At 38.4% G+C, this 16046-nt stretch overlaps 1 protein-coding gene across 3 annotated transcripts in view; it reads left to right on the forward strand.

Moving 5' to 3' along the window:
• PRKX (protein kinase X-linked) overlaps nt 1-14725 on the forward strand; it is a 135769-nt gene extending 121044 nt beyond the window's left edge. For all 3 annotated transcript variants that reach the window (XM_030202077.1, XM_030202076.1, XM_030202078.1), the window contains 2 exons: nt 6984-7135; nt 10589-14725. In XM_030202077.1, coding sequence (XP_030057937.1) covers nt 6984-7109 — 126 coding nt within the window. In that variant the 3' untranslated portion in view covers nt 7110-7135; nt 10589-14725. The remainder of the gene's footprint in view (nt 1-6983; nt 7136-10588) is intronic.
• The last annotated feature ends 1321 nt before the right edge of the window (nt 14726-16046 follow it).

The raw sequence follows: 16046 nt of genomic DNA on the forward strand, positions 1-16046 counted from the left end.
ATATGGAAGAATTAGAGTTTGTAGTATTAAATAAAGAGGTAGATATAATAGGCATTTCGGAGACTTGGTGGAAGAAGGATAACCAGTGGGGACACTCTTACAAGGACATAAATTATATCACAATGATAGTGGATCAAATTGGAGGAGGGTGCCACCATATGTGAAAGAGGAAATTGAATGTAACAGAATAAAAATTCAACAGGAAACAGCAACATGAAATCTAGGTGTGAATGGAAAAAGAATACTGTTAGTGTTATACTGCAATCTGCAGTCCAAAACTAACAAACAGATGATGAAATGTTAACAGAAACTAGAGAAGCTAGCAAATTTGGCAGTGCTATAATGGTTGATTTTCAATTGGATAAATGTAAAAGAGAAGTAAAGCTCCTAGATAACTGCTTAATAGAACTGGTTCAGGAACTGACGGGGAGCTATTTTAGATCCATTCCTTTCTGGAATGCAGGACTTGGTTTGAGAGGTAACGGTGGTGTGGTTGCTTGGAAATAGTGGTCATAACTCATAACATGATTAAATTTGAGTTAATAACTGGTGTGACGATATTAAAGAAATCTACTACATCAATATTTAATTTTCAAAAGGGCAACTATGATAAAATGAGGAAAATGGTTAAAAGAAAGGCTAAAAGGAGCAGCTGCAAAGGCAAGGCGTTTAAATCAGGTATGGATGTTCTTTTAAAAATACCATCTTGGCAGCCTGGACCAGATGTATTCCAAGTATTTGCAAAGGTGGAAAGAAGAGCAAACACCATCCAGCATGGTTAAAAGGTGAAATGAAAGAGGCTATTAGAGCCAAAAGAACATCTTTCAAAAAATGAACACTGGCAAGTTAGATGCAAAGTTTTAAATAAAGAAGGCTAAAAGAGAATTTGAAGAGATGCTTGCTGTAGAAGAAAAAGCTCATAGTAAAAACTTTCAGGTTTATTAGAAGCAGAAAACCTGTGAGGAAATCAGTTGGACCATTAGAATATCAAGGAGTAAAAGAAGCATTCAGGGAAGAATAGCAGAGAGACTAAGGAGCCCTTTTATTAAAGCTTAGTGTGAGCTAAATGCTAAGAAGCTTTTTATACCTGTGGGTTTCTTAGTATTTGGTGCATGCTAAGCTTTAATAAAAGGGTCCCTTAATGAATTATTTGCTTTGATCTTAGCTGAGGAGGATGTAAAGACTACATGTGCCAGAAAAGGTATTTAAGATTGATGATGATAAGGAACTGAAATCTTGTTTAATCTGGACAGTGTAATTAGGCAGATCGACAAGTTAAACAACAAATCATTAAGACCTCTCATAAGATCATCCACGGTACCTGAAGATTGGAAGGTGGTCAACATAACTCCAATTTTAAAAAGGGTTCCAGGTTTGATCCAGGAAACTACAGATCGGTAAATGTGATATCAGTGACAAGCAAAATGGCAGAAATGATTATTAAAAAAAACACACACACAGTTACTGAACACATGGACAGACATGGTTTAATGGGACAGAGTCAACATGGATTCAGCCAAAGGAAGCCTTGCCTCACTTGTTTGTTACACGTTGTTGAAGGTGTGAATAAATATGTGGGTAAAGGTAATCTAGTTTATATTGTTTATCAGGATTTTCTGCTTTTGACAAAGTCCCTCATGAAAGAATCCTGAAAAAATGAAAAAGCCATGGGATAGGAGGCAATAAGGGGCATAATCGAACGGAAACGTCTATCTCCATGGGCGTTTATCTCCGAGAACGGGTCCGTGAAGGGGCGGACCGAACCGTATTTTCGAAAAACATGGACGTTTATCTTTTTTTTGAGCTGGGCGTTTTTGTTTTTCAGCGATAATGGAAAATGAAAGCGCCCAGCTCAAAAACGAATAACTCCAAGACATTTATTCGTGGGAGGGGCCAGGATTCGTAGTGCACTGGTCCCCCTCACATGCCAGGACACCAACCGGGCACCCTAGGGGGCACTTTTACAAAAAAAAAAGGTAAAACAGCTCCCAGGTGCATAGCACCCTTCCCTTGTGTGTTGAGCCCCCCAAATCCCCCTCAAAACCCACTGCCCACAAGTCTACACCATTACTATAGCCCTAAGGGGTGAAGGGGGGCCACCTACATGTGGGTACAGCGGGTTTGGGGGGCGGTTTGGAGGCCTCCCATTTACCAGCACAAGTGTAACAGGTGGGGGGGGGGGGGGGGGGAATGGGCCTGGGTCCACCTGCCTGACGTCCACTGCACCCCCTAATAACTGCTCCAGTGACCTGCATACTGCTGCCAGGGAGGTGGGTATGACATTTGAGGGTGAAAATAAACAGTTGTGAAACGGCATATTTTGTGGTGGGAGGGGGTTTGTGACCACTGGGGGAGTCAGGGGAGGTCATCCCCGATTCCCTCCAGTGGTCATCTGGTCATTTAGGGCACTTTTTGGGGCCTTATTAGTGGAAAAACAGGGTCCAGGAAAAGTGCCCTAAATTCTCGCTAAAAACGCATATTTTTTTTCCATTATCGGCGAAAGGCGCCCATCTCTGGCAGATAACCACGCCCCAGTTCCACCTTCACCACGCCTTCGACATGCCCCCATCAACTTTGTTCGCATCCGCGACGGAGTGCAGTTGAAAACGTCCAAATTCGGATTTCGATTATACCGCTTTATTCGTTTTTGTGAGATAAACGTCTATCTCCCGATTTGGGTCACAATATAGGCGTTTTTCTATTTCGATTATAAGCAGGAATGTTATATTGTGGATTCTGGGACTGGTTAAAAGATAGAAAACAGAAAGCATGGTTAAATAGCCAACTGTCTAAAAGGAGGAAGGTGAATAGAGGAGTGGCCATATGGATCTCTACTGGGACCAGTGCTTTTTAACATATATGTAAATGATCTGGAGATAGGCACGATGAGCGAGGTGATTATATTTGGTTATGAGACAAAATTGCCCAAAGTTATTAAATCTCATGCAGACTGCAAGAAATTGAGGAAGGGCCTTTAGAGGCTGGAAGACTAGGCATCCAAATGGCAGATGAAGTTTAATGTGGACAAGTGCAAAGTGATGGACATTGGGAAGAACAACCCAAATTATAGCTACAACAAAGCGGATAAAAATAATCAGATAAACGTCATCCCCCAAATTCTATAAAAGTCACTAAAATTACATGCACAATTTAATTGAATAATGAGCCTAGTGGTAATTGGCTTAACAAGAAATTATTGGTGCTAATTGGATTTAAAATTTACGCACGGTCATAGGAGGGTCATGGGCAGATCAGGGGTATTCCCACAATTTATGCACATCGTTACAGAATAATGGGGATTCACGCTTAATTTAGGCATGGGGATTTGTTGGTGTACATGTTGCACCTAGTTGCAGTTCCCAAGTGCTATTCTATAAATGGCACCAAACTTTAAGCACTGTTTATAGAATAGTGCTAAGTTCTTTTTTTCAGCGCTGAATGTTTTTTAAAGCACCATTTGTAGAATGTAGTCCCATATGTGTTTATACCAGATACATAAATATAAAAAACGACCAGATATCATTCATTTTTATTCTTTAATATAAAGCATATAAAATCAGAACATGAATAAACATTTAAAATTAAACAGCATCGTATTTCTCATTTGAAAACAGTCTAACATAGATCAGATACCCAACCTTCTTTGGCCAATGCCTACCTCAGGAGTCTTTCTTGAAAACAGCAAGATATTGAAAACAAATGGCCAAGCCAAACTCCCACTGTGGGCTCAGGGGTCATTTTACAAAGGCATGCTAGCATTTTTAGTGTGCGCTTAAAATAAGCACATGTGAAATGTTAGGGAGTTGCCAATATATTTCTATGGGTGGCTCTAACGTTTAGCGTGCACTAAAACCGCTAGTGCGCCTTTGTAAAAAGAACCCATCAATGTTTAAAAAACTGAAAAAACTAAAGATAATGAAATTAGGGAAAAATGAGAACTTATGAACCTTTCTATATTTCATCTTGATATAATAAATTAGCCTTTATGAAAAGATATTTATAATTTTAATTCCATCTGTTAAGTAAAAATTATGAGTGCTGTTTTTATTTTAAATGTTCATGTTCTGATTATATTTGCATTTTTATTAAAGAATAATTGAAATCTGGCTAGATTATTTTTATATTTATGCATCTGATAGTTATATATAGATGTTCATATAATTTATTATTTACTGGAAAGTCTTTTATCTGCTTTGTTGTACTTATTTTTTCATTTAAATATTTATATACTGCTTAGACTTAAGTGGTTTACATTTTCATTTTACAGGTACTGGGACTGTCCATAGTGGGCTCACAATCTAAGTAGTACATTGTACTTCTGTTGTACCTGGGGCAAAGGAGGGTCAGACAGAGCTGCAGAGGGAATTGAACCTGGTTTCCCAGGATCTTAACCCACTGCCAACCATCAGGCAGCAGCGAGAATCAAGCTCGGTTCCCCAGGTCCACAACCTACTACACTAACCATTAGGCCACTACTCCACTCTTTTTTTTTTCCTTTTTGTAGCTACAAATTATAGCTACGTGATACTGGATTCCACATTAGGTGTCACTGTGGACAATACATTGAATGTTGAGATCTTGTGTTCAGTGTGTGAAGGCAGCCGAAAAAGCAAACAGTGTTAGGATAGGAAAGGAATAAAGAATACAACTAAATATCGCAATGCCTCTGTATTGCTCTATGTTAAGACCACACTTTGAGTATTGGGCTAGATTCTACGCCTAACAATTTGGCGCCGAAATGAAATTCACTCTGGCATATTCTTTAATTTTGGCATACTCTATAGAATAAGACTAAATTTCCAAGTGGTTTATAGAATATGCCAAGTGCCGGTCCATGTGAATAAATTTAGTCATCGTCAGTTACACCTGGTGTAAATCTTGATGCCTAAATTAGAGACGAAGCGGGTGTATTCTATAACCACTCAAATAGATTTTAGAAACGCCTATGACCCACCCATAACCATAACCACTTCAAATATTTGAAAGGTATTAATCCGCAAACGAACCTTTTCCGGAGATGGGAAGATGGTAGAACGAGAGAACATGAAATGAGATTGAAGGGGGGCAGACTCAAGAAAAATGTCAGGAAGTATTTTTTCACGGAGAGAGTAGTGGATGCTTGGAATGCCCTCCCGTGGGAGGTGGTGGAAATGAAAACGGTAACGGAATTCAAACATGCATGGGATAAGCATAAAGGAATCCTGTGCCGAAGGAATGGATCCTCAGGAGCTTAGTCAAGATCGGGAGGCAGGGCTGGTGGTTGGGAGGTGAGGATAGTGCTGGACAGACTTGTACGGTCTGTGCCAGAGCCGGTGGCTGGGAGGCAGGGCTGGTGGTTGGGAGGTGAGGATAGTGCTGGGCAGACTTATACAGTCTGTGCCAGAGCCGGAGGTTGGGAGGAGGGGCTGGTGGTTGGGAGGCGGGGATAGTGCTGGGCAGACTTATACTGTCTGTGCCCTGAAGAGCACAGGTACAAATCAAAGTAGGGTATACACAAAAAGCAGCAAATATGAGTTATCTTGTTGGGCAGACTGGATGGACCGTGCAGGTATTTTTCTGCCGTCATCTACTGTGTTACTATGTTACTTCTACTTTTCAACTATTCGACTTAAATTTACGTGCACTATGTTACAGAAATTTTAGCAAGTAGTGCACATAAATTCTAATACCAGCTGATAATTGGTTGTTAACATCCAGTTATCAGCACTGAGTAGCTTGTTAACTAAGTTATGTGCATTGTTGAGAAATACGCTTTGATTTCTGTGTGGAAATCTCAGCATGATATGTAGAATCCTGGGAATTGTGTGCAGTTCTGGTCGCTGCATCTCAAAATTTATGTGGTAGAACTGGAAGAGATGCAGAGAACGGTGACCAAAATGATTAAGGGAGGTGAAATGACATATGAGGAAAAGCTAAAGAGGTTAGGACCCTTCAGCTTAGAAAATAGGCAGCTAAGGGGAGATATGATAAAGGTCTATAAAATCCTGAATAGAGTGAATCGGGTAAAAAGTACAAAGACTAGGGGACACTCCATGAAGTTTCATAGTATCATATTTAAAACGTATTGTTAAGCTCTAGGATTCAATGTCAGTGCAAGTGGTAAAAGCAGTTGATGTAGTGGGGTTTTAAAACGGTTTGGACAAATTCCTGAAGGAAAAGTCCATAAATTATTATTAAAGTAGACTTGGGGAAAGCTACTGCTTATCCTTGGGGTAAAACAGCGTAGACTGGCCACTGTTGGAAACAGGATACTTGGCTAGATGGACCCTTGGTTTCACCCAGTAGGGCAACTCTTATTGTTTGAGACTTTTTATACCGCCTGTAAATGGCAATGCATGTCCAGGCAGTGTAAGTCTAAAAACATAAACAACCAAGAAAAGAACTCCAAAAATGGGACAGAAAAGAGGACACCATTCAATCAGTTTAGGTATTCGCTTGTATTATACAAATACTAGTAAAAAATGCCCGTTTCAAAAGGGAAGGAAACGGGCGCTAGCAAGGCCATCCCCCACCCTACCCCGCTGTTCCAGACTCTGCCGTCCCTCCATTTTCACCCCTCCCCCCCCCCCGTCAGACGCACGCAGAGGAACTTGAACACAAAATCATTGAAGAAGCCACGCCGCAAAGGCCAGCACATGACTTTGGCTGACGGGGGTTGGGGTCCCCCGTCAGCACAGGTACTGGACGGCGGCGGGGGACGGTTGTGTCACGGAAGGGGGGGTCCAGTGGGCCGTAACACAGGGGGAGGAGTTGGGAAACACGCTCCACATGTTTCCCTACTCCTCCCCTTGCTTTGGTATCAGCTGTCACTGACGTCAGTGCGTGCCTGCCTAGCAGACCACCTCCAAGGGAGGCACGGTCCCAGGCACATTTCGAACGTTGGAGGTGAAGTATATAGGATAGGCAAAAAAAAAAAGCTTGTAATTTTCTAGTCTTCATTGGGTAGTGCTAATAATCCAATTTTGCTTTGTGTTTATTCTTAGCCTCCAATAATACCAAAGGTATCCCATGAGGGTGACACATCCAATTTTGAAACTTATCCTGAAGATGACTGGAACAACATTTCTCCGGTACCTTCAAAAGATTTAGAAGTTTTTAAGAATTTTTAGATTTGGAGACAAGACTATTTTGCACGGTAAGTTTCAAAGCTAAAATGGAGTGTAACCCAGTAGAACTAATTCACAGTCTGATCACTCAAATGTATTAAAATGCACCATTGGTTTACACACAATTTTCAGCCATATTTTTGTAGTAAACATTTTCATTTAAGGGTCAACCATATTTTTATTTCTAAGAGTTTACCAGATCAACTTAAATACAACTATATTTATGACGTTCAAAAAGGACAACTGTAGTGTCTCAAGTATAGCTCAACTCTTGTTTAGGAGGTGAGGGTAGTCCCAGAGTTGCTACAATAAAATAAAAAAATTAAGTTTAGAAAGATGGAAACCAAGCAGCAAAATGACCAGTGCAGTAGAAGTTGTCAGTGTGGCATAGAGGAGGAAGCACCTCAAGGCCTAAGCAGAGTGGAAAGAAAGGTAAATAATTTAAATCCTGAAAAAATGCTGGTCTACACCTCTGAGGTATCACTTTGAACCCCAAAAGTAAGTATCTACAATATAACGAAAAACTACAAGGGAAACAAGACCAAAGTCAGTTCAGTTTAAGAAAAAGTTGATTTTAGTCCTTTAGGTAACCTTCGCTCGCTGTCTCTTGCACGCTTTCTTTTTCTTATTTTTTAATTTACATTTTTTATTGACATCTTATCCAGCAATATTCAAAACCATGAACTAGTATGATATAAGGTCTCCACACATCTTCATGTCGCACAGCTGTTAATTTGGCCAAAAAAATGTCCCATAATCTTAATAAGTTGCTAAGTAAAGGCAACTTTCTCTGCTTCCAAGCAGCAGCTATTTCTGGATGTTTCTGCAGTGCATTATAGTGGTACCCTTGTTTCTCTTGGGGATCAGTGCTCAAACAATTAGAAATATTTTAGCTTCTAGTTGGAGGCTGATCCCTAAAACCTCATTTAACCATTGCTACACTGCATCACAATATATTTTCATTTGTATACACACCCACTATTTGTACAGAAACATGCCTGCACATACACATTTTCTCCAACACCTGCTGACTACGAGGCTGCTCATTTGGAGGGGGGGGGGGGTGTTTTGTTTTTATAGGTAGATTTGGATATGCCATATGATCTTTATCTGCCTACATTTTTCTCTGTTTCTATGTAACACTGTTTGCTGCAGGGTATAGCCTATGTATCCTTCTAGGAACAATATACCACCTATACATAATTTTAACCTTATTTTCTACCAAGTTAGTGGAAATGGCAGCTTCCTGTGCAGATGAAAAATACCACGCCATTATCTCTTATCCAGCTCTCCACCTAAATCCTTTTCTCCACTTTACCATGGATCACATTTTATCAGCAGAGGCTATATTCGGAAGACCATATAGTTTTGAGATGATTCCCCTCATGGAGGGTATCCTGGATCACAGTAGTACTTTTAAAACAAATACTGGAACTCATTTCCAGAGGATGTGGTAACAGTTAGTGTGTCTGGGTTTAAAAAGGATTGGTCAAGATTCTGGAGGAAAAGTCCATAATCTTTTATTAAGATAGATATGGGAAAGCCACTACTTATCTCTGGGATTGGTAGCATTCAATCTTGCTACTCTTTGGGATTCTGCTAGGTACTTGTGACCTGGATTGGCCACTGTTAGAAGTAGAATGTTGGGCTAGACTGTTCTTATGTAACACATCCGTCTGTTTTGGAGGTATGGGAAGTAATCAGCAGGCCCCAGATGATATTTCTCACTCAATACTGCAAATCCCTGAACCCCCTCTTCTCCTATCAGTTGGCCCAGGGCACACAATCCTTTCATCTTAATAGTGCTGTCCCCCACACCAGGTCAGGCTCTCAATTATAGTATATTGGCATATACCAAGGGTATGCCTTCCTCCTAGGAGAAAAGTCCTATACTGCTTCCATATCACCAATGTATGGCCTATGTATGGACAACTATCATCTTTTCCCTCCCACCAAGGGATTCAGGGCATGTAGCTCAATATAATAATGTGCAGGGATGACTATTCAATCCACTGCTTGGAATCTGTCCCCATCCATATAGCCTGGCCCACTGCAGTAGTGTATCTTGCTGTAAGGCATCCTCAGTCCCCCCCTACCCTTCTTCCTCCTCCCCTGGTATAACATGCTTCCAGCCACCCAGGGCAGCTGCCTCTTCCATATACAGCCAAAAATCAGCCTCTGAGTTAATTTATTAGGGGTCTAGGCATCACCACTGGGCGTGTCTGAAACAGATAACAGCTTTGGCAAGGACACCATTTTTATCGCCACTGCCCTTCCAAGCCAAGAAAGGTTAGACGAAGGTTAATTCTTTCAATTAAGTATCATAGTTTCATTTATTCCGTTTTGCCGCCTTAGGGCATATCATGACCCCTATGTACTTCAACCCTTATTTTGCCTACCAAAGAGGAAAGCAAATCTATAGCCTCTGTGCCATCTCATCTGGTACGGTCTGGTTTGGAACCTCTGATTTTGCCATATTAATCTTAAACCCAGATACCCACCCAAAACACTCCAACTCCTTCATAACTAGTAGGGTCACATGCAGGCAGGTCAGGCTCAGAATAGCATCAGGAAAAAGGGATATTTTATAGGTTTTGTTCCTGATCTATATCCCACTAATATATAAATTCTGTCGTATTCTGACAGGCAAGTGCTTTATGTAGAGGGCAAATAAGGGTGAGAGGAGGACCCTTGGCCCAACGAAAAAAGCTCCAGCATTCAACCATTCACTCTAACACAGATCTGGGGTGCCAAATACATAGCTCTCATCCATTGCAAAAACTTTACCCCCAGCCTAACCTTTTCCATCACCTAAATAGAACTTTCCATCTCTGTTGGTCAGATGCTCTTTCAGCATCCAGTGATGAGCAGCACTTTCTCCCCCTCATTTTTGCATCTGCCAGATTAGATTAAGGGCCATGTTTACTAAGCTGTTCTGTAGGCATGCTAACTTTTTAATGCATGCTAAAAATTAGCATGTGTTAACGATACACCCATTATACTCCTATGGGTGTTTCTAGTGTTAGCGTATGCTAATTTTTAGCACACGCTAAAAAGTTTGCGCTTACAGCGCAGCTAAGTAAACAGGGCCCTAAGGTTCTTAGATATTGTTAACAATCCTATTTCTCAGGGATAAATTCCTACTGATCAGGGTGTACAAGTATATAGTAGGTACCATCATTACGGTTATATAGGGTATCCACATTGTAGGTGGGATCTTGCCAACTTCAAGGAAATTGTTGAACAGCCTTGTTAAAATACCCACAATGGGTTGTTGTTAGTGCATTTCCCAATTGGTCCTTTTTGTTTTATATATTTCTTTTGGTTATCCCCTTCCTTTTGTTTGTTTTAATATTAACAATATGATCCGTTAGCCTGTTAGACACTTTTAATCTTCTGAAGGTTATATCCATGTTAAGTAGTATATTTGAGAATTATAATTACAACGCCATACTTTTTTTTTTTTTTTTTTTTTTGGTTAGAAACTGGAAGATAATAGAAAATGTACTAGCAAGTATTCAAAGAAGAATGGAGTACCTGGAAATGAAGGTGTTCATTAGAATGCATGAGGAAATAGCTTCAGTCATACATGCGATTACATAATTTATACTAAAAGAACTGTACATATTTGACATTGTCTTCACAAAAAGCTTGGACTTTTGCTCTAGTGGAAATGGGATGGAATGCAGATTGAAAGTGTGTTTGATGGCACTCTATTTGATTTATCAGATTGTTGATTTCATGTGTGTTTTCAAAATCTGTATATATGCATACTGAAGTGTTGCTGTCTGTGGACTCTGGATGCGAAACCCACTACTCTTCCATTCTCATTGGCATAACCATTTTTACTGTCATTCTACTATATAAAGTAGTAGTACATTGTACTTCTGAGCTTAAACTGCTTCTAGGCTAGTTTGTCTTGCCCAGGTCCTCTCTATGTACCATGTGTCTTCTGTTGGATTAACTTCATATCAAATGTGAGTAACCAAAAGCACACACACACAAAAGTAAGAAAATACTATAGTACAGGGACTGTTCAAAGATGTAAATGTTTTCTACGTTTCAAAATCTGTATTTAGAAAATTTCCAAGTGCTTTTGAGTGGGAAGGCAGGTTTTCATCATGTAACATAAATTTTTTAGTTTAAAAACATTTTACCTGGAATTTCTAGTTTCACATTTATAGCCATGGTACTTGAAAGTAGCTGACAAAAGGTCAAAGCAATACTTAAAAGGGCATGTTTTATGGTTAATTCAAGATATTTTATTTTAAAAAGTTTTGCTAAGGAAATGTTGTAAATAGCCTGATTTCATTTATTTTATGTCATTCTATAGTAAATATTTCCATTTCTTTAGAAATTTCTATTTTGAAGCAACTTGTAAAGCAGTGTACAGTGCACGTCTCATTTTAAGCACTGAACTTCCTTGTTTTCAACAATACATTTTGAGCTGCAGTGCACATAGTTCGGGGGTTAACAAATATATCATGTACTTATTTCTATTTTATATTTTCAGTAAAAAGCTTTGTCCTTAAATGAAAATTAACAAACACAATGTGCCCTGTTTCTAACCTTCTCTGAGCAAGTATTTTTACCTGTGTATACCTTGTGTCAGGGAAAATCCAAATTAGCAGTGCCGTTCAGCTGTTCATTCTTTCTCTGTATATAGTACCTTGACAATACATGAGAAAAGGTATGAATATGACTGAAAGATTTGAAAGCCATGGGAAGTATATTGATGATTAGAATTAAACACTGTTTGTTTGATGTTTGAGTTAGAGAAGGAAGGAAAAGATCATGTCAGAGAAACAATCTTGGGCTTTAATTGTAATCCAGCACTGCATATTAATAAGCTGTCATATGCCAGCTTGCTTGACCCTACCCTAATTTGACCCATATAGTTACAAATGAAACTAAGTAGCTTAACTAACTGTATTCTACAAAATTCTGCCATACAGAGCTGAACAGGATGCTTGCATAGGGAGACTGGATGGGATAAATGGTCTTTATCTGCTCTCATGTTATATATCTTTACATGAAATGGACTTAAATAAATATTTTATATAAACAGTGGTTAATTTTGCAGTCATCAGTTGTACATTATCCTCCTCAGAATGACTCGTTTGTTTCCTTCCTATTCCTCCTGCGTCTAAAAGCAGACTTAAGTACCCAATTCTGAAAGTTGTATAAAAGGATTTACATTGATAGACCTTGAAGAGTATGCAGCAGTTAATTGAGACTCAATCAAATATAAAGTATTTACAAATTAAAAAGTATAACTTTCTTAGCAGAATAATAATATATCCTTTAAACTAACGTATGTGCTTAGATATATGAACCATATATAATATGCTAAATTAAATTTACACTTTTGGCAACACATGTAATCTTTTCACTCTAGGTTTTTAGTCTTTTCGTGGACTTAACGTAAACCAATTTTGACAAAAGACCTGAACAGAGAACGCAATATGTAAAGATAAGTGCACTAAAGCCATTTCCCATGGTAGAAATTCATTAAAACAGCTGGTCCATTGTATTTTATACTGTATTTTAAAATTCTGTACATGAATATGTACAGTAGCTGCAGTAGCTGTATTTTTAATGTCTGTGGCATAGATAAAATAGAACATGATCCAGTGATTTTCTCAATGTTCTTTTTCATGAAAAGATTACTAAAGCAGAATTCCATTGTAATGTACAGTGATATAAAAATATCTTCAGACCTGCTGATTTTACTATTTTTGAAAACTATTGCAACTCAGACATAACACTTGAGACCATTTGTCTGAATTTGCACACATACACAGGAGAAATCCATTTAAAAAATAGATGGGCCAATTTTTTAAAAAATGTATTAAGTATAAAAAAAAGCAGCCTTCATTTTTCAGTGCTAATTAAAACTTTGATTATAGCTTTCAGATAAATATTCTTTTCATCAAGAAGGTAATGACAGCTATCCCAATGCCGTATGTTAATAATTATGGGGCCACCATTCCTTGTTAATGAGCATCTCCCCACAGATCGATAGCATTTGTCTTTGTTTTCAAGATTTGAAATGTATTTTTATCATTTTGGAGTTGTGTATTCTTAAAATACTAACTTTGCTCAGCAACTGATCTCCCAACTCTCACAACTGATCAGATAAGATTTTGCACCCATTCTATTCTTTTTTTTGTAGGATGGTTTTAAAAACAATAGTACTAAAAGTTCTAAAGGAATCAAGAGCTTTATGTAATATTTCCTCTGTGTATACGTATGCAGTATGAATACAGTACACACACATTAATAGTTCATGTATTTTAAAAACAGATATCAATGAACCTGATAAGAAAATAACTTATTTGGGCATTTGATATAAACACAGATACTTTATGAAGAGATGAAGGCTATATGAAGAGCTGTTTTTTGGGGTGTTTTTTTGTGTCGTGGCTTGCTATCACTTCTCTGAGAATCTTTTATCATATACATCTAGTTTGTTCAACACAGATAAATAGTTAAGCAGAGTGCACTGCATTAATGCCGTCATTTTACAAGACCTGTGTTTCAGACATGCATAACCCATCACTTAGACATTTATGCAAAAGAAACATTTAAGTCTTCATTTTACAAAGCCTGGGATATGCACATATTAGAGCCAAGGATGTGCAAATGGCAAAGGGGCATATTTTGGGACAAGGATATGACATGTTGATAGGCATTTAATCCCTGTTTCAGAAGGGGACTAAATGTGTCCTAAAAACCAACATGAGGCGTTACAGTTGCTTGCAAACACATTTAAGATTTGGTAAATAGTTGCTATTAAGCAGTACTTCATTGGAGGAATTAGGGGAGGTTGTGCTGTAAAACCCTCCGCAATGGCTTTTGTCCCCCCCCCCCCCCCCCCCATATATATATATATATATATATATATAATCAGAATGGTAAGGGGAACCGGTTTCTGTAACAGCAGAGGGAAAATACTTGTTTATTTTTCTTAAGTGACGAACATAAACCTTTATGTGCCAGCTATCAGATTTATGTGCTGGTTTTCAACCCATTGAAATGTTTGACTTTTTCCTAAAATGGATGTTTATACTGCCTATATTTGGTGCAGAAAGGCCCCTTTCTCCTCTGTTTTAGAAAAGGGTCTACATCAGCAGACCTGGACATGTCGATGCTGACTTATAAATCCTTTCTAAAATGAGGCTGTAAATATATATTATACAGCAGAGCACCTTGTATCCAAAGACCCATTATCTGAAAAAGAAATAGTTTTGGCCAACATTTCTGTTATCCAGAAAACCTTCTGTTGAAAAAATCTGGTTGACTTCATGTTATCTAGAAAAAAACTCCCATAATCCAGAAATTTCCTTTATCCACAATGAAATGTGGTATACTGCCTCAATAATAGTTTTATTTCATGAGGTAAACATTTTTGTAGTTATTTTTATGTTAATTGTGCAATTGCAGTAATTTATAGTAGGAAACCTAAAACTGTTTTCTTAAAATCCCATAAAGAAGCACCATTGGTTTATATATTTGCTTTACTGATTAATACTTTGTTTTGGATAACTTTGTATCAGGCTTCTATACTAAGTTATGAGTGGAGGAGTGGCCTAGTGGTTAGGGTGGTGGACTTTGGTCCTGGGGAACTGAGTTGGATTCCCACTTCAGGCACAGGCAGCTCCTTGTGACTCTGGGCAAGTCACTTAACCCTCAATTGCCCCATGTAAGCCGCATTGAGCCTGCCATGAGTGGGGAAAAATGTGGGGTACAAATGTAACAAAAAAAAAAATCTATTCTTTTGGCATCATGTTTAAATTCATTGGCATTGCTTTGGTGGGGAGGGGGGGTTGCAATGTGTCTATAATTAAACATTTTGCAGCTATAGTACATTTCAATAAATCTGTGGAAGGATTTTTTTAGGCTGAAGAATTACATACAATTACATAAGTATTGCCATACTGGGAAAGACCAAAGGTCCATCAAGCCCAGCATCCTGTTTCCAACAGTGGCCAATCCAGGTCATAAATACCAGGCAAGATCCTTGCAGTTGTTCCTTATAACTTACTGCAAGACACCACCAACTTAATGTTCAACATAACTCTTCGGCTCGCTGGTATAAATAAATTCCGTCCAAGCGGCCCTTCATTTCATGGGGACTCGGGGAAGGAGTAGCTTACTGATAACTGCATTCTTATTTTCTGAGGTAGATCCTCCCTACTTAGCGGGTCTTTTCTGATATTTTGCATGAAGGGGGTGGTCCTTAATTAGAATTTCTGCCATTGCTTCCACTTTTCCCTTTCTCTAGCCACATAACCTAACTTTACACACAAAAGAATTTTTGAAATTTTGTTTGTATATAATATTGGGCATATTATAGTACATATAAAGGTTTGCAGAATATTAATTCAAATGGTTTTATTTCAGATATAGATTGCAGGGTTAGTGGAACCTTTTTCTAAAAGATAGAGGAAACCTAGTGACACTTCATTTTGGGATGGATATAAGCTCAAAAGCTGAATTTGCATACAAGTAGTAAATATTTATTTTTGTCCATTTCATGTGCAAAATGAGAGTGTGTAAGACAGACTATTTTTCAGAGATATTCAATTTCTTGTTGTTCTGTGAAATTTGTACACTTCAAATATGGGTCCAGTTTGAAGCTAAAGATGCATTTTCCTTTTGTTAATCCCTTCTGTGAGTAAGGGTCATTAGTGATTGATACTCACTGATACATCACTGTACTTGGTAATACACTGTTTAGTCAGACGTTTTCACTACGCATGTCAGATGCTAAACCAAACATATAATGAATATTTTCTCAAATATCTGGTATATATTTTATCAGTAGAGAGCAAATAAGATATTAGCATGGATGTTATGCAGGCTAAGTTCATAAGAAAATAAGATTTAAAATATTGCTTGTAAACAATATTGCAAAAATGTCATTTCTTTTTGTCC

Source organism: Microcaecilia unicolor, chromosome 4 (assembly GCF_901765095.1).
Source record: "Microcaecilia unicolor chromosome 4, aMicUni1.1, whole genome shotgun sequence".
Lineage (NCBI taxonomy): Eukaryota > Metazoa > Chordata > Amphibia > Gymnophiona > Siphonopidae > Microcaecilia > Microcaecilia unicolor.